This window comes from Ambystoma mexicanum, chromosome 2p (assembly GCF_040938575.1).
Source record: "Ambystoma mexicanum isolate Mex_15411 chromosome 2p, UKY_AmexF1_1, whole genome shotgun sequence".
NCBI classification, from domain to species: Eukaryota; Metazoa; Chordata; class Amphibia; order Caudata; family Ambystomatidae; genus Ambystoma; species Ambystoma mexicanum.
In genome coordinates this window covers 988,906,296-988,927,887 of record NC_090923.1, presented here as the reverse complement: position 1 = coordinate 988,927,887, position 21,592 = coordinate 988,906,296, and the positions used below count along the sequence as shown (strand labels likewise).

At 48.1% G+C, this 21,592-nt stretch overlaps 1 protein-coding gene across 1 annotated transcript in view; it reads right to left on the bottom strand.

Annotated features, from left to right (window-relative positions):
• Positions 1–1,998: 1,998 nt before the first annotated feature.
• LOC138566998 (L-cystatin-like) overlaps positions 1,999–21,592 on the bottom strand; it is a 176,820-nt gene continuing 157,226 nt past the window's right edge. Inside the window, exons 2-3 of the mRNA XM_069644798.1 lie at positions 6,213–6,320; positions 1,999–2,424 (exon numbers count right to left, since the gene is read on the bottom strand). Of these exons, the coding sequence (XP_069500899.1) occupies positions 2,344–2,424; positions 6,213–6,320 (189 nt within the window). The 3' untranslated portion in view covers positions 1,999–2,343. The remainder of the gene's footprint in view (positions 2,425–6,212; positions 6,321–21,592) is intronic.

Below are 21,592 nucleotides of genomic sequence, written 5' to 3'. Positions count from 1 at the left end.
ACCCATTGCCAGCCAGGCCTGTGATAGATTGGTACAACACTGCCAATGAGCCTCAGGGCCAGAAGGTATCTCAGCATCGAAGCACCACGGCGATGCCTGTCCTCCTCCTGGCCCATCTCCTCTCCTCTCCTCTCTGTAGGTGCCGACACAGCGTTCCCAGACCGCAGGCAATAAAGGTTCAAGTGTCTCAACCTCAACCCCACACAGACATTCCATTTTCTTTGGCTCAAAAAACAATGGATATTGAATGGGTGTATGACTAACAGTGGACCCTGGCTTCAGACTGGTCCAAGTCTGCTGTCCGTCACAGTCACTCTTGCACTGTTTGGGAATAGCTTATTAGTTTGAGAGATTCTGTGTTTCCTGACCTTTTAATCTCCGCTGGCCAGGAATGCAAAAGCCCTACGCCATATGCGTGAAGTGCTTTGGGCTACGTGCAGAAAAGAGAGAAAGCCTATCTTGGTGTGTCACATGATGGTCCCTGTGCAGGCCGCACCGCCCCAGCCAGGCCACCATGCATGCGAATGCAAGCCATGATTGACGACACACTGCTACCGCCTGCAAATGCTGCAGCGGTGTACTAGTTGAAAGATGCAAGTAGGTTTTGAATTAACACTTATGGTTGCACCCCTGCATTCAAACATACAAGGCATCACTGAGGTCAACAAGCATTTTAGGCTTTCAAAGCTGGTGAAGAAAAATTTGAAATCTGGGCCCTCCCCAGTGAGTACTTCTGCAGGGCTGAGCCTGGGTCGTTAGGACGGACACGGTCAAAACCCATAACATCTGGTAGTTGTAAGACCGCCTCCTGATGTTTAAGTTCTAGGTTCAGTTGCGAACTCCCTTAAAGCGTTGCGACTTGCTGGACACATGTTATAAGGCTTGTCTATCAGCTACACTACATCCTGCTGAACTTGCATTTATATGATCTGCTGTAGCTGTTGTTGACCAATAAAGTGGAGTTTCACCATGTTCGCCATTTTGTTTGCTTCTTCAAAGAAGGTCATACATTGATAAGAATATTGAAACTGTGAGACATATTGTGCCTCATTACAACCCTGGCGTTAAGGGGTTAACGGCGCCGTAAAAGGCTGCTGCGGCACCGTTAAACCCTTAACGCCCGATTCACACTTTAACGCCTGCTTTTTGCAGGTGTTAAAGTCCAACCCGCTAAGGGACCTTGGTGCTAATTACGGCACCGTAATTTACGGTGCCGTAATTAGCGCCTTCCCCATTCCCATTGAGCCCTATGGGCCAAAAATGGGAATGGGGAAGGGGCCATGGTAAATGGGGATTTCCCGCTCCGCCAACCTTGGAATGGGGCGGTAAATCCGCCATCCACCATGGCGGAATCCGGCATGGACCATGGTGCTAATAGCACCATGGTCCAACGCCAGGGTTGTAATGAGGCCCATTGCATGTTCACTCTAAGTGGTTAAGGTCTTCAATCCTCACTATTCATTTTTCCCCCTCACTTCTGGAGTAGGATGGGTCAGTACCTCTTATCAGGTTCTTTGGATCCCACTACTGACACTCAGCGGGGTTGGCCCTTTAAAAAAAAACACACACACACACACACACACACACACACACACACACACACACACACACACACACACACACACACACACACACACACACACACACACACACACACACACACACACACACACACACACACACACACACACACACACACACACACACACACACACACACACACACACACACACACACACACACACACACACACATATCAATTACATTTATGTAAATGCTTTACTTCTCCTAATGTAGTGGTGCAGTAAGCTGGAAAAAGATGGAGCACCACAAAGCAATTGCCAGTGGCTACGATTATTTCAAAGCTTTCCCCTCTTCAGTGATGTTACATCTGAGAACACGTGTTTATACAAGGCATGTGATGTGCCAGGTCACCAACTTAGATGTGATATTTTGCATTACCCTGAATTGGCCCAAACATTTGGAGTCAATACGCACTATGGATCAATACGCACTTTTTATTGGAATTTTGTATCAGAATGTACACTTGCACTTTGAAGATGTTATTACACTTTAATATTTTCACAATGTAGCAATGATCATCACGTACATTTCATGTTATTGTTTACATGTTCTTTTATGGTTTGGCAGGAATCCAATCTGCCGAAAAAAGCATACACAAAAGAATTGCAATTGTGTGATATAATGCAGCCGGAAGAGAGTAGTGACAGGCTAGATCCAGCACGCCTAGGGCCCGCTCTCGGGGGCGCGACGCTGCGCAGCAGAAGAGGAGGAGGAGTTTCCGTTCGGCTGCTGTCTTTATCCCGTTTCATTTGGATTAGACTAGAGGGTGCATGTTTGTTCATTCATTTTTTTTTGCTGCGTTTTAGGCTCCACCCATATGCGCGCATCGCACGAAAGAAGCTGAACGGGAGGAAAAAGAAAAGAAAGTCTTGTCAGGCAGTCACTGCACCTGTGGGCCCCATGCCTAACTGCCCATGAGTGGTTCGTTTGTCCATCTTTCACCTCACATTTCTTGCTGCATGATTGTCGCAACTTGGCAATGCGCACTCTCCTCATGACACACATATCTCACGCAGCAAGAGCCCCGCGCTCACATTCACGTCGATGTCGCCTGTTTCCCTGCACAACCCAACTACTAAACCTACTGGGCAGGTATCAAACTACCGAAGTCTCCGGGCGCGTCACCCTGCAACACACACATCACCTCAGGGTTCTTAGCCACTCAGACTCTTACCCACGGCCGAGCATTGCTTCTCTGGTCTGCCACACATCCCCACTGCGGCAACTCACATCTCGGCATACTTCAAGGCTAGCTATATGCCTGCATCACATCCTTCCTGGGCTCTCTTTGAGTTTCAATGAATGACTCCCAATCAGAATGTTCAAAGTTGGTGGGAAGAAGGTGCCCCCTATCCAAAACACCAGGTGGCCCTGGCCTTGGTATTTAATGCCAAAAAAAGATATGAACCTACGACTATCTTAATACAAGTCTTTGGCATCCTAGCCCTGGTATGTGCAGTAACAAGCCTGCCCTCCCAAACATGTGGGATTCCAGCATGACTATCTTGAAATAAAAAAAAGATCCGCTACATAGGCCCTGATGGTAAATTAAATACTTTAACAACACCACATAAGACACCATCTAAGGCCAATGCTGAATGCCAGCTAATGCCCGCCTCCCCACCCCCATCTGGCACTCTCCTAATGTTGAGCCTGCTGAGGCATGCCAGGAACACCTCACTTTAAGGGACCGACCTATCATCCCTAAAAGATTTCCTATAATAGCTCTTAAAATCAGCAGCATTCATTACGCCCACAGTATACAAATCAAAGCTTTATTGGTGGATGCTGATAGGATTCCAAAGGCTGAGGGATGGTTTTTAAGTTTATATGAATAATGGCGCACTACAGATTCATCTCACAAAGACTAAGATCCTGCAATGCTCAAAGGGTCGAAGGAAGACTACCTTTAAATGGCATGTAGGCCGAGAATCAGTAGTCAAGTTGCACTCATTGATACATCTGGGGTTTTGAATTCAGGCAATCCATGGCCTGACTAGGATGAAAGAGTGGCTCAAGAATCGCCCCTCGATAGTAGTTAACCAACTGGTGAGGGTCGATTCCCTTTATGGCACCTTGAAATCGCATTTAAAATATTACGCAGGGAAACATGTTCCCAAAACGTTGTACGGTATGGACCCACTTTAGTTATTGGAAGTGCTGCCATTTCCCGTGCCTAACTCAGTTCCTATTCCTATACATGCAATTCGTCATGAGTTGGGCATTATTTCATTGCAAGTGCAGTGGAAGATATTGTCACTGGTGAGAAAGATTCTATGCCCAGTGTTGGGTTCCCAGTTTGAGAACTTGAAAACCATTCTCGAGTCGGGGTGCAATAAATGGTTGAATGAGGTATATGATTACTGCAGCATACTTTTATTGGAAGTGAGTATTTCTGTTGCTGAGTTAAGGGAGAATTCTTGTAGAGTTAAGAAACTCTTATTTAAAAATGACCGGTCAGCCAATATAGCCGGTCAGATAGCACAGCGAGTAGAGCGCTCACTTTGACATCCGAGCATAGCCCGCCCATGCAGGTTCGAATACTGGCAGGGCCAAACTCAGCCTTTTGGGCCTCATTACGACCCAGGAGGTAAGTTACCGCCTGGGTCGTACCTTTACCACCATGACGTAAACTATGTTTACGCCATGGTGGTTGGCGGACTTACCGCCCCATTCCGAGGTTGGCAGGGCGGTAAGTCCCCAATCCCCATTTACCCTTCCCCATTCCCATTTTTGCCCCATAGGGCATAATGGGAGTGGGGAAGGCGTTAATTACGCCACCGTAAATTACGGTGACGTAATTAACAACATGGTCCCTTAGCGCCATGGATTTTAACACCTGCTAAAAGCAGGTGTTAAATCCTCCATGGCGCTAAGGGACCTCGGAATCAGGCGGTAAGGGTCGGCGCTGTTTACGCCGCCGTAAACCCCTTACCGCCTGTGTCCTAATGAGGCCCTTTGTCTTTCCGAGGTCGAGAACTGAGCACCACACACCGTGGGTAATAATAAGCAGTGCTCAGATGCTTGAGGGTTTGTAGCGCTATATAAGTGCCTAATTATTATTATTATTATAACTGGATCGGCACTATAGAGAGAATGCACGAACATCCATCATTATGTCACAAGAAACCCTGCCCCCCTTTTTAGCAACTTATCCAGCTAAGTCGATAAGGCATGACTTTTTAGGCTGTTGCTGGAACTTATACCCGACGATAAAAATTCTGATCAGACTTGGCCATTCGGAAGCTGATCAGATGCGATGCCGCTTTTGCACGAGAGTGAAACCATTTAGCATTTATTGATAGTTTGTCCAGCAGTTCAAGGGTTGAGATGGAATCATCTAAAGAAAAGGTGCATCATCCTTGGAAAGGGGGAGGGGGAGCAAGTCTGGTCTGCTTGTTTGTCAGGTCATACAATCGCCACAGTAATAGCAGTTGTTACTTTTTTTAAAAAAAACTCTTAAATTGGAAGAGTATTTTGATCGAAGCTGCATGTGTAAAATGGAATTGTAGTTAGAGGGTGCTATTGGAAGGTAACCTTGCATCTGGGGGCTCTGCTTGTTCTTGTCGATCAGTCTCCTTTAATACTTATGAAAAAGTGTGAAGTTTAAAAAGTGGTTAACATATGTGAAGTTTTATTAAATTGTATGTAATCTCTTTTTTTTTAATGATTATAGTGTTTGATGATGTGGATTTGTTTAAGGAAATTAGGTGTAATGATTGTTGGATCAATGTTGTGTTTCTTTGTGAGTATTACGTTTCTTTTTTGTATTTGTTAAAAGTTAACTCTTGTTTAACCATAAAACATAAATAATAATAATAATGCCTCTGCTTAAGACAGGCGGATTCCAGTCACTTGTGGAATTATAGGTCAATTTCAAGGCTCCCCTTTCTGGCTAAGCTCTTGGAGTGTCCTGTGACGTGGCAACTGCAGCTATCTGTGGAAAAACAGCGTCCACTTGGTGGTGCAGAATCTATGGTAGTTTCTATCATCAACGACCTTAGAATGGAGGGTGGCTCAGGTGATGTTAACCTGATTCTTATCCATATTTCCACACATTCGACACTGTCGATCATACCACCCACATTAACCAACTTAACAAGACTGGCGCGCCAGGCCTCGACTTGGACTGAATCTGTTCCTAGCTTACCCACAGGGATCTTGCTGCGGCACTGCCTACTGTTTTTTTTCTTTGCATTCTGCGACTTATAGTCCGAGTTTTATAAATAGAGAAAAGTAGAACTACAAGTCCCAGATTCCAAAGAAAAAAAACGGGACTGGATTATGTTGGCAACTATGTTAGGGATGTGATGGGGGAGGTGGAGAGGGCTTTGGTGTGCGGGATTTGTTGGGGGTTCAGTGATTCCACTAGATAACATTCAGTCGAATCACATAGACCTACCTGGCTGTGCAATTAATCTAAGCCTGCCCCTGGCATATGAAAGGGTCTCTGATGGAAGAATTGAAACTGGGGTATTAGTAAATGAACATGTCAGGATAAGTTATGTGGATATTCCCTCGCAACCCCTTTTTAAGTTGTCATCTCAGCTCTCCCAGAAATTGGCATCTTGGCATCTGGCTTTGTAATTGTGTCTAATGGATAAACAGAATATGACCCATATCCTTACCACGCTTTTGGATGGGTCAGGCTCTTTGCAGACTGCTCCCTCTTCAAATGTAAGGCACGGACTTCTCATGAGCTTATATTTTAGGTAATAGTTGACGCCATAGACAACCTGCAAACAAAACACCACAGAAAAATTATATCAACACTGCAGCAAGCTCACTAATAGTGGCAGGAGGGTGCGATACAAGACCACGTACATTACATTTCATTACAATAGCTCAGATAAATGCTTTGAGCGGAAAGGGTGAGCGCCATCCTCAAGTCGATGCAATGACCTCTGGGGTAGCAGTAGAGGCAATTATTGAACATGATCAGCGACAGTTATGATTCAGGTCTGGGCTCAGATAAGAAGTCATTTTTTGCAATTGAATGTTTACACTTTTGCACCTATGTAGGCATTAGCAATCATCTACATACCACACCTGTTTGATGATCAATCGGGAGCAGGAAACCATATAGTAATGCCATAGACATGAATACTTCAAAATAGCCACCACGTTTTGCATCATGCCACAGCTGCATCAGTGCCAACACCCTCGGATGAACGCTTCTCACAGCTGTAGCAAGGTTGCCCCAGGGCACCAGCCCGAGAATCACAGCGGGAGTGAAGCCACCTCAAGAGAGGCACACAAGCAATACCCATCTAAGAGTCCAGACTGGGATATGCAAGGCCTAAGAATACATTCTGATGTATAGCTTCAGTTTTGAACAATGAAGGCTTATGAGATGCACACAGGGATGTCATTTCACCAAAATGCCAGGGGTAGTGTGGGTGACATCACATGACCCTTAACCTCTGATGACATCATGGGAAGTGATGTCATTTGACCCTGCCCCAAAGTGACATCAGGGGAAGTGATGGCACACAACCTTTCACCCCTTGACAAACCGGGAAGTGGCATCAAATAGCGTTGTTCCTTAGTACAGTAAGAAAAACATGGCTGTGATATCACTGTAATATGATATACACTTCATACAAGAATGGATCACGATATGTAGCATTAATATCAATGTGTACAGGCCTTTATTACCAAATTGCTGTCAATGTAAGCAGACGTCCAACACAAAAACCTGGACTATTGTACATAACTTGGGCTAAACTATAAACAGAGAGAGCATCTCGAAGAGGCCTAAACCCCAAAGCGCAGACATCCAGTGCCTGCCAAGTGTCTGACCACAGACTGGAAACAGCAACTGGCCAACATAAGTCTAACCAGAAAAACAATGGTCTGGGGGTTTTTCAAGAGCTGTGACAGTGGTTCTGAATGATTTGAAGCCTTCCAACCATCACCTTTCTGCTTTGCTTCTTTTATAAGTAACCAGCAGTTGTATTTTCTAGATGGGAGATAGAGGGGAAGGATGTGTTGCAGGTCACAGTCATTGTAGGTATTTTAATTTTAAAATGTAAGCAGCAGCAGCTCCACGACATCACTCATAGAAAAGGCCTATTTAATGATTTTCTTTGGTGCTTTATATCTTTTTTTTTAAAACTTTTTTTTATTAATCAGCTTGGCAGCATAACACAGGCGAACAAAATCACAAGGCAAGCAAAAGGTAGGTACAGTTGAAGCAATACAGGCATACAGATGCTGCATCCATTATGAACATTTTCCATCGAGATCACATACGGGATAAACGCAGGGTGAGAGACCTTTTATCTCAGGACCGATGAACCTGCGTGAGCAGGTGTATTAGTTGGAGAAGATGTATCCAGTGTCACATTTAAGTCTGACATATAGGAGCGAAATTTGAGCCAGACATCCCTGGGCCTCGAGTGAGCTGGTTGTAGGCCAGACCACGTCTCCTCAGTGTCTGAGGCCCATGTGAGTGCCCTGAGCCATTGAGCATGAGTAGGAGGTGTAGGGCGTAGCCAACAGAGCAGAATGGCTCGTACTGCAAGGAGCATGCAAAGGCCGGCCAGTTTCCTGGAATCTCGGGATAGCCCGGGGAAGTCATGGAACAGGGACCTCGCGGGGGAGGGGTCGATAGGCTGGTCAAGTATAGTGGACACGGTTGAGAACACTGTTCCCCAAAATTGGGAGAGGCGGGGACAAGCCCAAATCATGTGTATATAGTCAGCAACATCCTTTCCACACCTAGGGCATCTTGCGGAGTGATCACTATGCATACGATGTAGCCTGCTCGGGGTATAATGAAACCTATGCAACACCTTTAGTTGAATTAATTTAAAGTGGGCATTGAAAGACACCTGATGTGTACGAGCACACATATGAGCCCAGCGTTCGTCCGTCACCTCCACCCCGAGGTCCCCCTCCCATGCCCGTCTAAGCCCGGTGAATTTCGGAGATCTAGATTGCATCATAGCGTACAGCCTGGATATTTTCCCTCTGGTAGGCGTAGGGGAGGTCAGTTCTTCAATAGCAGGATCGTCCGGTGGTATTGCGGGAAACATGAGGTAGTTTCGTTTCAGGGTGTTACGTAAAGACGAATACTGGAGCCATGCACTCGGGCAACCTCTCAAGGGCAGCGATAGGTCAGTCCACTCAACAAAGCTACCCTGCTCAAACATGTCACGGAGCAGCTTGTACCCCGCTTCAGCCCATCTGCGCACAGTCGTCGGTGGTACATGTGGGACCCCCACAAGAAAGTTCCATAGCGGGATATTGCCATGGAATGGATAGGGAGTGTCCAGCATTTTCCATGTTTTCGTTAACGCCAGAGAAGTGCAAACCACCGGGTTCAGCGTATCTCGTGTCAGGGAAACAGTTTGTATCACCAGGGAACGGATGTCCCGGTCGCTGACCGCTAGTTTTTCGAGTCTAACATGTGGAGGAGGGTCCGCCGTATTAAACCAGTAGGATGTGTATTGGATTTGAGAAACCAGCCAGTATTTAAGAAAATCGGGGGCCCCAAAGCCGCCGTCAGCCATAGAGGCTGATAAGGTACCAAGCTTGAGCCTGACCGCACCTGAGTGCCACAAAAAAGTGTTGATACTGCGTGTCAATACTCGGAATAACCTCTCGCCAGGCCACAGGGGGATATTGGTAAACCTGTAGAGTAATTGGGGCAGCACTATCATTTTCAATATCCCTATTCTACCTGCAAGGGAGATCGGCAATTTGCCCCATTCCAGAGTCTTGGCCGCCAGGTGCGCGAGGAAGTTTTGATAGTTCTCATGGAAGGTCGACTCGAACTGACATGTTATTACTATCCCCAGATAAGTGAATTTTGACTGTGCCCATGTGAACCCCAGAGTGTCGGGAGGGTACTTTCTGTGAGCGGGAAAAGCGTAGATTTTGCGCAGTTTACCTTGAGGCCTGAGATGCGTCCGAAGTGGATAACATCTTTCAGTATAGGGGGTAAATTAGTGGCGGGAGACTGCACGAAAAGGAGCGCATCGTCAGCATACAGGGACACAATATTGGCTTGACCTGCCGAGCGAAGCCCCCTATGTGAGTGGAGTTGTCGAAGCATGTCGGCAAAAGGTTCTATCGCTATAGCGAAAATCAGGGGAGAAAACGGACAGCCCTGTCTCGTCCCCCTAGCAATATTAAAGTGCGGGGAGCATCTGTCTTCCGTGCAGACACTGGCCACAGGACCTGAGTAGAGTACCTTGACGCAGGAGCGAAAAGCAGGCCCAAATTTGCACTACTCAAGCACCCGCCAGAGGTATCTCCAGGAGACTGAATCAAACGCCTTCTGCATGTCTACGGTTGCGGCAACCGCTTGCACCTCGGGGCAAATCCTACTAATGATATTGAACAGCCGTCTCAGGTTCAAAGAAGTGGAGCGACCTGGGATGAATCCCGCCTGGTCTGGGTGTATAATAGAAGGCATACAGGGGGCAAGTCTGATTGCTAACATTTTGGCAAATATTTTGGTATCACAGTTTATGAGGGAGAGTGGGTGATACGAACCGCACTGGGTGGGAGATTTACCAGGTTTGAGCAATACAGGGATTGTGGCTTCGCGAAGTGAAGGAGGGAGTATGCCCGCCTCCACCGATTCCTCCCAGAGAGTTATTAAGTGAGGGAGTATGAGAGATTTATAGCGTTTGTAAAATTCAACCGGGATGCCATCGGAGCCGGGAGCCTTCCGAGGAGAGAGAATCTATGGCCTCCGAGAACTCCTCAGGGGTGAGCAGGGAATCGAGGGAACCAGCGGCCTCATGTGAGAGGGTCGTTAAGGGAAGAGCAGCAAGATAGGAGTCCACCTCCGCGGCCTCGTCCGAATTGGAGTATAGAGCTGCATAGAGAGCAAATAGCTCCGAGATGATGGCCTGTGATGTGATAGCTAATGAGCCATCCGGTCTAACAATCCCGGGGATATGTGGAGCACCCAGCTCACGGCGGATAAGTCTAGCCAGGAAGCGGCCGGGGCGCTCGCCCTCTCTGTATCTCCTCGCCAGACCGGGTCTATCTAGGAACTTCTGTTCTCGTTCCGCAAGAGAACGAAATACATCCAGCTCCGCTCCTATAGCTGCAAGGGTCGCAGGTGTCGAAGACAGCGAACACTGGAACTCCAGGGTCGATAGCTTAGTTTCGCTAACAGCAATATCCCTTCGAATTGTTTTAAGAATGCCACTCTCCTTGGGTAGTGCTATGCCCCTAATATATGCCTTGAAGGCCTCCCATAGGGTGGCCTGTGAAGTCACAGAGTCCTTATTAATTTAAAAAAACTCAATGGCCACCTCGAGCTCAGAACTAAACAGAGGGTCAAGGAGAGAGTGAGGTTTCATCCTCCATCGTCTGATATGAACACCGTCCAGTCCCCAACCCATGGTGATGGTCACTGGCGAGTGGTCAGATAGAGTCCTAGGGAGGATCGTCAATTGTGTCACATTTTTAATCAATACATCAGAGATTACCCATCTATCAATGCAGGAATAGGAATCATGCACCGAGGAGTAAAAGGAATAGACACGGGAGTCAGGGTATAGTAGTCTCCATGCGTCCACCATTGCAAGGCGGGGGAGGGACGACAGTGTAGCATAGGCAGCCCTGGTGAGGTGGCGGGGTCTGGACCCAGATCTGTCATGGTCTATATCAAAAAGGGTGTTGAAGTCCCCTCCCCAGAGAATAGGAACCATAGGGAAGCCATCTAGGAGGGATGCGAGGTGTATGAAGAATTCCGGGTCATCTATGTTGGGGCCGTAGATGTTCAGTAGAATCACCTCCCTGTTCTGAAGTGTGGCATGGAGTAGGACAAATCTACCCTGATGAAGAAATTAGTGCAAATTTAAGACTCTTATGAATAATAGTCATAACCCCACGACTTTGGGTAGAGAAGTTGGTAAAGTATCTCTGGGGGCCCCATGTTTTAGCAAATCTCATACATTGCTCGGAACACGCATGTGTCTCCTGCAAGAAGAGGAACTTAGACCCATGCCGTTCCGCTTGTAGCTGTAGCTGTCTCATTTTTTTAAAATTGCCCAGCCCTCGAACATTCCAGCTCATGAAAGTCAGATAATTCTCCGTCAAGGGAGCGGCAGCGTTCGTATCGCCGGAATGATGATGTCCAATGGGCTGTTGCAGCAGCCCTGCAGCCCTATTAACACAGCATTGTCCTGTGGTCCGCCCCCGCTGCCAGCGCCAAACTTTTTTATAACAAAACACCCATCACAGCCCACCCCCACCCACATCCCTCCCCCAACTAGAGGAATGATAACCCCAAAACCCCTGAACCAAATCCAAACCAGTGGCATCAACGCCTGGGGGCCTGTGGGCCGGACTAATGTCGCCGCTCCGGGCCATGGCAGATCCAGTGAGAGCATAGTGCCCACAACGAGGCTTCGGACGTAACTTGACAAAGATTTTTGGCACAAATTAATTTGGCACAATCATGCGGAGTAAACCAACTAACACTTATTGAGGAGTACAGGTGTGGTGCATTCCTAGTGTTGGGAGATAGCCAGTGTCAGTGACTCCCCAACGGGTTCAGCTCAGTAGCTGTAGTGGAATAGCTGGGGAGGTGGATCAACCTGGAAAATGTTCGTCGATAAATCTGGAGGCCTCATCGCAGCTTGGCAGGCTATAACATGGAGTATTTGACTCCGTGATCTCTAAGCCTTCTCTTTACAGCCAGGAAAGTCTTTCTTTCCCGCTGAACGGCCACCGAGAAATCAGGGTATAGATGTATCCTTGCTCCACCCAGCAGAAGTTCACCTTTGAGTCTTGCGGCTCTGAGGAGGGCATCGTGCTCTCGAAAGTTCAGGACACAAGCTATAATGGGTCGTGGAGGTGCACCCGGCTTGGGTTTAGGAATCAGGGCCCGGTGTGCCCGCTCTATAGCAAACTGCGGAGAGAGCTTCAGTAAATCTAGAAGTGACAGCAGTGTATGTTCGACGAAGTCCTCCATCGGCTCACTAATTCCGCTCTCAGGAACCCCAATGATATGGAGGTTGTTACGCCTCGAACGAGATTCCAAGTCCTCATTTTTCTTCTCCACCTCCAGAACGCGGTTGGACAGGGCTGTGACCTTGGAACGCAGTGCCCCCAGACCGTCCTCCAAGGAGCTCACCCTGGTTTCAACCTCCGACACTCGGCTTTCAGTCCTCTCAATATGGGCCTTGATAGAGGAAATAGTGCCATTCATGTCGTCTAACTTCCAGTGAAGCGTAGTAAAACCCTCACGGATAAAGTCCATCATATTCTGGGGTTCTGAGGTAGCAAGGGACGAAGAAGTGATAGGGGCCTGCGCGGGGACATCTTCAGCCGATCTGATCGGAGTCTTCGTGAACATGTTCATGGAGCTCTGTTTTTTCCCAGCTCCCTTAGTCATTGTGACCGTGGTGCGATGGAGGAGAGGTGTAGGAGAGTTGATGGCACCCCCGGCTACATCGGACAGAACCAGTAAGATATAGCCTCCAGGGGATCCAAGCAGAGGAACCAAACAGTCCGTCTACGCAGTAGGCGACCGCTCAGAACAGCGGTAGGGTAACGTATATGTCCCTTGATGATGAAAGAGGACTCTCAGGTAGTGTCGGTGGTCGAGGCGGCGGGGCACCCCAAGTGTCTGTTGCTCCCCAGGTGTGCAGGCCCCAGATGCACCACTTAGGAAACCAGGGGGGTCCAGGGGATGTGTACCTGTCCAGGGAAAAGGGAGATCGGGATCACCGCCGCGGGTCAACCCGCAACAGGGGAGGCAGGGGCAAGAGCCAGATCCCCCTACGCGCAGATAGGGGTCTCCACTGTAGTTCACCAAAAGAGAATATATTGCGCCCCTCACTCTGTTACTGCGGAACCCAGGGGTTCACGTGCAGGTTTCTGGCTGTATTAGCCAAGCGGGCAGCACACCGGTCCTTCTGCCCCGCGGAGTCAGGTACAAGCAGGTTTTAGGGTGAAGGAGAGAGAGATGGCCACGATGACAGCTCCAGGGCTCAGGGTCCCCCAGACTTAATGAAAGTGGTTGGCACAATAAAGCAACGTCGGGGAGATCGAAGTCAGGTGTTCTGGAAGGAGGAGGAGCGGGGCCCAGGCAGAGCCTCAAGTGCTGAAGAGCAACCGGCACAAGGCAGCAGAGCCGGACGATGTGGCCTGTAGGGGGTCCCAGACAGCGTGTGGGGCGCGCAGCCAGGGTAGCCTGCAGGTCGCGGCAGGGCAAACAAGGGCTCGGGCCCCTCCAGAAGAGTCTAGTGCGGTCTACGCCGTGTGGAGACAGCACGGGGGGATGTAGGGTCAATCACGCTGCAGGGTGCCGCAAGGGGCACCCCTAAGGGTGGGTGAGCGGAGCCGGGGTAGCTGCCGGGCCATAGCAAGACATCTGGCGGGGTCCAGCGAGTCCCAGAGCGTCCTCCATTGGATGCGGGCAGTTGGTGACCCTCCCAGAGCAGCGTGGCCAAATGTTGTCTCCGCTACGAGGCGGATTGGGGTTAGCAGCCCTCAGTGGGGGTGTTGGGGGCTCCCCGTCCCCCTCGTACCTTATGTCCGCCAAGGGTCCCAGTCAACGCCTCCAGTGGAGCGTGGCACATGGAGTCCGTAGGTGTGCAGCAGCTCTACCCCGGGCGCTGAAGTCTCATTGACAGTGGGGGGGGGGGCCCACCACCGATCCACTCGACCGTAGGGGTGCAGCCACCGAGGGGAGAGGCTGGGCAAAGGCCGATGTGGGAACCGGCCTTTGTCCAGCGCGGGTGCCGGCTCGGAGCGTAAGGGTCACAGCCCGTCTCGGGTTGCACGGATCCGATGTCTGCGATGGTCTGCGCCGGCGTTGTACGGCCAAATTGACCGCGTAGTTCGCTCCCTATCCCCACCGCAGGGGTGCTCCACCGCCCCACGGTCTTCCACGGGGGCAGCGAGGTGACTCAATTCCGGGCGACGGAGTGAACCGATCCTCCACCAGTGTCTGGTTTTCGGCGCGTAGATGCGCGGTCGCTGGGGGATGGGCACAGCAGTTCCCGAGCACAGGGTTCCCGGCGCCGTTTTCAGTCGGGATTTGGACCAGATGTTCCCTGAACCAGCAGCTGACGAATCGCAGTCGCTTGGTGCAAGTTATATATCGGAAAGGCCCTAAATCAGGATCGTGTGATCTGCCTGCCTCGGAGCTCGCAGATCAGGCGGCCATCTTGTTCGGCGAACAACAGCGCCCCCTGGTGCTTTATATTTTGCTTAATGCCAGCCTCCTCCAGCTTCTAAGCACTGGAGCAGGAACTGAACCCATGTTGCACTGCATCCTCCTGTTCCCAAAGCAAGTGTGTTGCCCCTGAGCAATCCTTCCAAATATATATTTTGTTTTGCTTGAGGAAGCAACTGATGGCTTATTTCAAAGGCAAAGGGCAACTTCATGCAAAGTAATTAACTCACCTTGCGTGTATCTACAGTGTGCCTGTGATGCAGGTCTGGCAGATCTGTGTCAGGTCACATAGTACCCAGGCAGTATTGGTGGAAGAAACCCATGAGGCACACCCCTCTCATCACAGGCCCAGTGGCTCACTGGATGTGCAAAGCAGACAAGAAACACTGATGAGATTTGCGTTCATGCTGTGCTGTCACTGAGTACTGCAGGCGGCGCTTACATAGTGCCAGCTAGCTAGACCTAGCCCCCATGCCCTTCCTGTTGCTACAGTACTGGGTAGGAGCTGCACAGACAGCCCTGCCTCTGAACCCAACCAATCAGGCATTCTTCACTAAACTGCCAACCTGTTAGTGATGGCGGCTTAATGTTTTTTCCTGCATCCCTGTTATTTCTCCAGCTAATGAGATCGAGAATTCATGTGAAAAAAAGCTGTGGCACATTTAGCTGCATTTACAACCGCCTTTTTCAAGTGCAACACAGATATCTGCTCTCGTCACTGCCTCTTTGTCCAGTGGGTCAGGGGTAGCAAGAACAGGTCTAGGGTAGCAGAGGGGGGCGAGGGGTAGCAGCTGCTACCCTTGGCAACCCCCAAATGACATCCCTAAATGCACAGCAATGGTGAAGCACACAATTCGTTCTGTGACCATTGCCAATTGCCAAGAGAAACAAAGTATAACGGATCCTCAAAGATGGGGGCATAAAGGAAGTGGAGTCATGTGAGGGGATCTACTTCCCATCTAATAGCACCGAAAGGAGGATGAAGACGTGTGCATGTGTGTGTGACTCTCCATAGCCTGACATCGAACATCATTCTTGCCCCCCCTTCCTAATGTCTCAGAATGAGTAAGCGTAATACAAGGAGCTAGTGTTTATTCTATTTTACAACGCTGATCAGCTTATTACCTTGGTACCAGGAATCAAATGAGAACACCAGCAAATGTCACTCTCAAACCCACAGAAGCAGAACGCCACTCAGCTCTCATGTACTTCCAACCTGCACCCATCAACACAACAGCTTTCTTATATACCTCTCGTTATCCCTTCCCCTCTTTTCTTGCAGAATAACGCACAGCAAGGCTAACCAGCATGGCCGAAGGAAGCTATTTTACATGACATCACCTCCCTGGAGACTCACTCATTCCTTCACAGCCTCATACACTTCCATGGAGTGTCACTTTTTCCTAAACGGGTAGCCTTATATACTAGTCTCACTCTTTCCCACACTGCTGGCCACATACGCCTCTAGGAAGAGTGCGTAATTCCTATGTGGATGGCCTCATACACTTCTTTGGAATCTTACTCATTTAAACGGGTGACCTCATAGACTTCCATGGAGACATACTAATTACTACATGGGTGACCTCAGATACGTCCACAGAGGCTCACTCATTTAAGCAGGTGGGCTCGTACACTACAATGGAAACACACTCATTCCTTAAGGGGTTTTCTCATGCACTCCCCATAGAGTTGCATGTATTCCTACATGGTTGGTTGCATACATTTTAGGACAGAGGGGAATTGCTGGACATCCGTGCGTGTCTTGATAGTGAGAGGGGAGTACACACTACAGGTCAGGATATAGGTGAATCGCTGGAACTCTGTGGGTGTCTTGCTAGTGGTTTGGGAGTGTATTCTGCAGGGCAAGTCAGAAGAGGCTCACTGGAGTCCTATGGGTGTCTTGGTCGTGCAATAGGATGTCTTGGTAATAAGAGGTCCATGTTTGTCAAGAGGAGGAAGGAAGTATGCTGTTGGGAGTGGCCAGCAATAGGCAAGCAAGGGAAAAGACAGGGACCATAAAGGGTCCGAGTTTCACAGAAGGCATAAAATGACCAGACATTGGACCTCATCACGAGTTGGGCGGTAATGCTGGCGGTATTACCGCCGGCGCTTTTAGCATCGGATCACGAGTTTGGCGGAATGGTTAGTGCCCATTCCCCATTGGGCCCATTCGGGAATTCCTCATTTCCCATTGTGCCCAAAGGGGAAGATTTGCGCTATTACCGCCAGCGGATTTCCCACTGGCAGTAATAGCACCAAAAATAGGCAAATTTGCAGCGGATTTCCCCCCAACTCAGAGCTGGGAGAAATCCGCCAGGGCCATGATCTGGCGGACCCTTAAATGCGGTGGTAATAGCGCTACCGCCGCATTTAAGGGATACCACTAAACTCGTGATGCGGCCCATTGTAATGATTCCCACATAGCCAAAACATATATTTTTTATAGCTTTTGGAACTAGCTCCGAAACCATGCAACAGAATTGTGCCCCTTATACTCAAAATCATACCAAATTGTGTACAAGTATTAAGAAAAAGTATCAGACACCAAACATACTCTAGAAAGGCAGTCTCTACTCCCATCCCTGTTCCCCTTTTGTACTTTATTAACATGTCACCAGAATCAAGCTAATCAAAGGGAGACCACATGGCCAACTCATGGAATGAGCTTCAAAGACGACACAGACATCATATTTTCCCGACACTCCTAGAAATCATACCACATTGTGTAATAGTGTAAAGATCAAGGCACAAACCAGTCAACCTCAACGTACGCCAGAAAGGTAGCCCCTTTCCCCCTTCATCTCCCTTTTGTAGAGCAAATAGTTATAAATGGATGAGGCAGTACCCTCTTGGCTCCAGCTTGTGTACAGCTCACACCTTGTGCATATGACAATCCCTGAGAGCCTCTCCCTATCTTTGCAAGGGAACCCCCGAAAAGGAATTCATTATACATATAAACGGTCTTGCCTTGGTTTCATTACGCAGCTGCATTAACCAATGAGCTTGGATAGAAGCCATTAGCTAGCAGGCCAGAGCTAAGGCCAATATGAGATAGCAGTGTTATTGATCTCCCCATCCTATCCCCAACCCAAGCACCCTTTCATGTACTGTCAGCATGCTTCTCTTCTGTTTCCTCCTGCCATCCCCGTCCCCTTTAGAGCAAAGGATGGGGAAGAGGAGGGAGAGGGGGAACCTGTTCTACCACTAAAAATCCTCTCTTCTAACAGAGCAACGGACAGAAGGGCAACAAACATGACAGAAGGTGCTTTATAAGACTATTTTAAATCCCATTACATCACACCAAAGGGTTTGTGCGATTTCCTCTCCCTGACATATGGATGACCCTTGCCAGCATCTACCTTCCATAGAGTCTTAGACAAGTTGTTGGGGAAGCCGCAGCTTTGTGCGTGTGCTGACCATTCTGCAACAGAGGCGGATGACCCACATGAAAGAATACGCACTGGCAAATCCAACCGTTTTGGCTTGTGTATAGGTATAAAATAGGCCTTTGCCAGGCACTGCTATCATATGCCCAGGCACTCACGCCATTTTTCAGCCGTTGCTATATTATGGCCTACTAATATCATTAACACAGTGCATGGCAAATGCCTATCCTAGCCAACACAAAAGTCAAAACCGTTAGCTTTGCCAATGCTTGTTTTTTCCTTGCGGGCGTCATTCATTTCCTGTATGTATCAGATGTTGTATCAGCAGAGTGCTGTAAAGGGCAAGTGCGCAATAGTCCGGAGGAGGCTGCAAAGGGGTAGCGAAGGGCAGGGCCGGTCTTAGACCAGATTGCACCTCAGACGGGAAGCATAATTGGCGCCCCCTCCCCGTAATAACAATAACAAAAATTGTATGTTACAAATGTTATAAATAGGGGAACTCAATAAAGAACTAGATGGAAATACAGCCACTCGATTTATAAGCACTATGTGTTTCCTTTCGACTCAGGTCCTGTTTAAAACAAGGCTGTCCTTGTGGCAGTCTTGGCTCCTGTTGGGCCCTGGAGTCCGAGGTTGAGCGTCCTGGGTGCTCTGTCGCGCTCCTCAGACAGAGCACCCAGGACGCTCAACCTCGGACTCCAGGGCCCAACAGGAGCTAAGACTGCCACAAGGACAGCCTTCAACAACTGAACCAGGACCCCAATGAGGGCTCACAGAAATTCACACATGCCTTGAGAAAGACCCCCAGGGTCGAAACACGTGTCGGCTGACCAAATTGGTACATCAAGTCCTAATAGTTTTTCTTAAACACTGACAATTGTATTAAAAAAAACACCCAAGAAAACCACCAAATAAAAAACGAATTGCTTCGTACCTACCAGAGTGTTGGAACTAATCATTGCAGCAAATCCAAGCAAGATATCCAGGAGTAAAAACTCTTTACCGACCTACCAAACTGGGGTCCAGGCTAAACCCCAAAACCACTCCTGTGATCTTGCGATACCCCCAAACCTTAAATCAAATGGAGCTTAGCACAGGCAGGTTCCACTCCTAGAGCCTAACTTCACCCTACCTGTTTAAAACAAGCATTGGTAAAGCCAACAGTTTTGGCTTGTGCATAAGGTTTTAAGCTTTTGCCAGCCACTACTATTAGATGCCCAGGTACTCACACCATTTTGCAACTGCTACCAACAAAGGGTAGTTAATACCACTACGGTTGTGCCTGGCAAGTGCCTTTCCCATGCCTACACAAAAGTCCAAACTGTTGGCATTGCCATTGCTTGTTGGAGTTGCCCTAGGCTGGCCTGGGATATGTCTCCTGCAAATGTGATTGACCCCTGCTCTAGAGCTATCTCCTAATTGTTAATCTTTGGAAACGAGGGTGGGCATTAACACAACCCATTCTGAACTCTAAAAGCATTCCTTGAGGGCTATGTGGTGACGCGCTGCAATGCATGCACAGGTAGCATATGGCATGCAGGTCTTTATGAAGTTATAAAAAGTCATACAAAATATCAAATTTTTTCATAAGTGAGATAAAGAACCACAGTGTATAATTATACTTAAGAAAAATGCTGCTGAATTATCCTAGTTTTGGCACACCATATTAACAGAACTAACACATGGCCAGACCTGAGCTCAGTGCACACCTGCTCTTCCGACCAGAGCAGAGCAGAACAGTCTTTCCACTCACTCGTTTTGCATTGTACAGTAAGTGAATGTTACAGTGTTCGGTACGAAACCAATGTTGTTTAAAAGTGTATAGACAGCTTTGGGTTAAAAACGAAAGAGTAAATAACATTTCCAATTTCACTAAAAGGGTGTCAAATTTGCCTGCGCTCCTCCATTTGTCCCCATGCAATGCCATTTTATAACAAGGAGCTTCTTAAACAAAATAACACACTGAGGGGTCACTGTGACCCCAACACCTTAGAAAATCTTGGGGTAGGGTTTGAGGGGCAGATATGACATCCAATTGAATGGTAGGACTGAAAAAAGCAGAGAAAGCTTGACATAAAATGGTAACGTTTTGACGAAAAGTACAGCCAGGACCATGAAAAATTGGACAAGCGGTTTTGGGGTTGTTCATTGTAAAGGGGGCACCGACATCACTGCGCAGTTGTAATCACCATTTGTATTGCACAGCGAACATACTGCAAGGTCCTTTGGCGCTGGAATAATAGCTGATATTATTGCTTGACTGAATGATCCTCATTTTAGCTTCTTCACAATGATGAGAGGCTGAGCTGTATGTGTTGGGATTAGTACTTCTGACTTGCAGACAACAGCCACATCTCTGCCGTGGGTCCTGAACCCACTGAACTATCTCACTATTGAAGCATGTATGGTATTATTACCCAACTCCCTCAGAAATTTGAAACTGTTGCTGACAACTGTATATTTCTGTAACATTGTAAGCCTCCCATATTCTTTCTGCCTGTGCCCTGCTGCCCCTGGGTATGGTGCGCCATAGAAATAAATAAACAAACAAACAAACAAACAAACAAACAAACAAACAACCCTGTCCCATCAACCTCGAGCTTGGACTGCTATAACTGTAAGAATGTACTCTCTATACCCTACATTCTCTCGCACAATTACAGCCTCACGTTACTGTAAATCTTGCACAATATTAGCACTAGGTCAAAAATTGGCCATCTGCAAAAAAAGTATTGAAATACACATATTAAAAAGTATTCTTTCAATGCATGTTTGCACCAGGGCAAAGTGTGCCCTAGTGCTAATACTGTGGCAAGCTTTGTCCTGGTGCAAAAAGGCACTGAAAGCATTACATGTTTTCATTAGGGCAATAACATTGCTTATTAGAACTTGGACAAACTTTGTCCGGGTGCAAAAATGCATTGAATTAATACTTCTTTTGCTCTAGAGCCCTGTTTGCTCTAGTGCTAACACCATGCACAATTGCACATGGGGCAAAAGTTCTGTAATCTGGCTCAACATGTTTTTACCTTCTCCAATTCCATGTTGCCCTCTCTAGCGACCTCTGAGGAATGAAAGGCCAAATGGACTTCTTTGGGATTTTAACCAGTCAGATAGCAGCATTCGCACCCGATATCTGTGCGTGCAGCCTGCTGTAGCAGGTTCGAATCCCAGCGGGGTCCCAGCAGGGTCAACTCAGGCTTTCATCCTTCGGAGGTCATAAAATGAGTACCCCTCTGTGGGATAATAATGTCTTCTGTTATTTGAGCGCTCTGAGACCTTTGGGTCTGTAGTGCTAAGAAATACTTGTGCAAGGATCTCAACATGAGAAAATGCTGAGCTCTCTTAAAAAGAAGAATTGAACCCAGGGCCTTACATTGGTTTGGACCACAATTAAAAGGGTCCCCCAGTCAGTAAAGTCAGTTTGCTCCTTTTATCTGAGATTGTTGTGGGTATTTTGGACTAT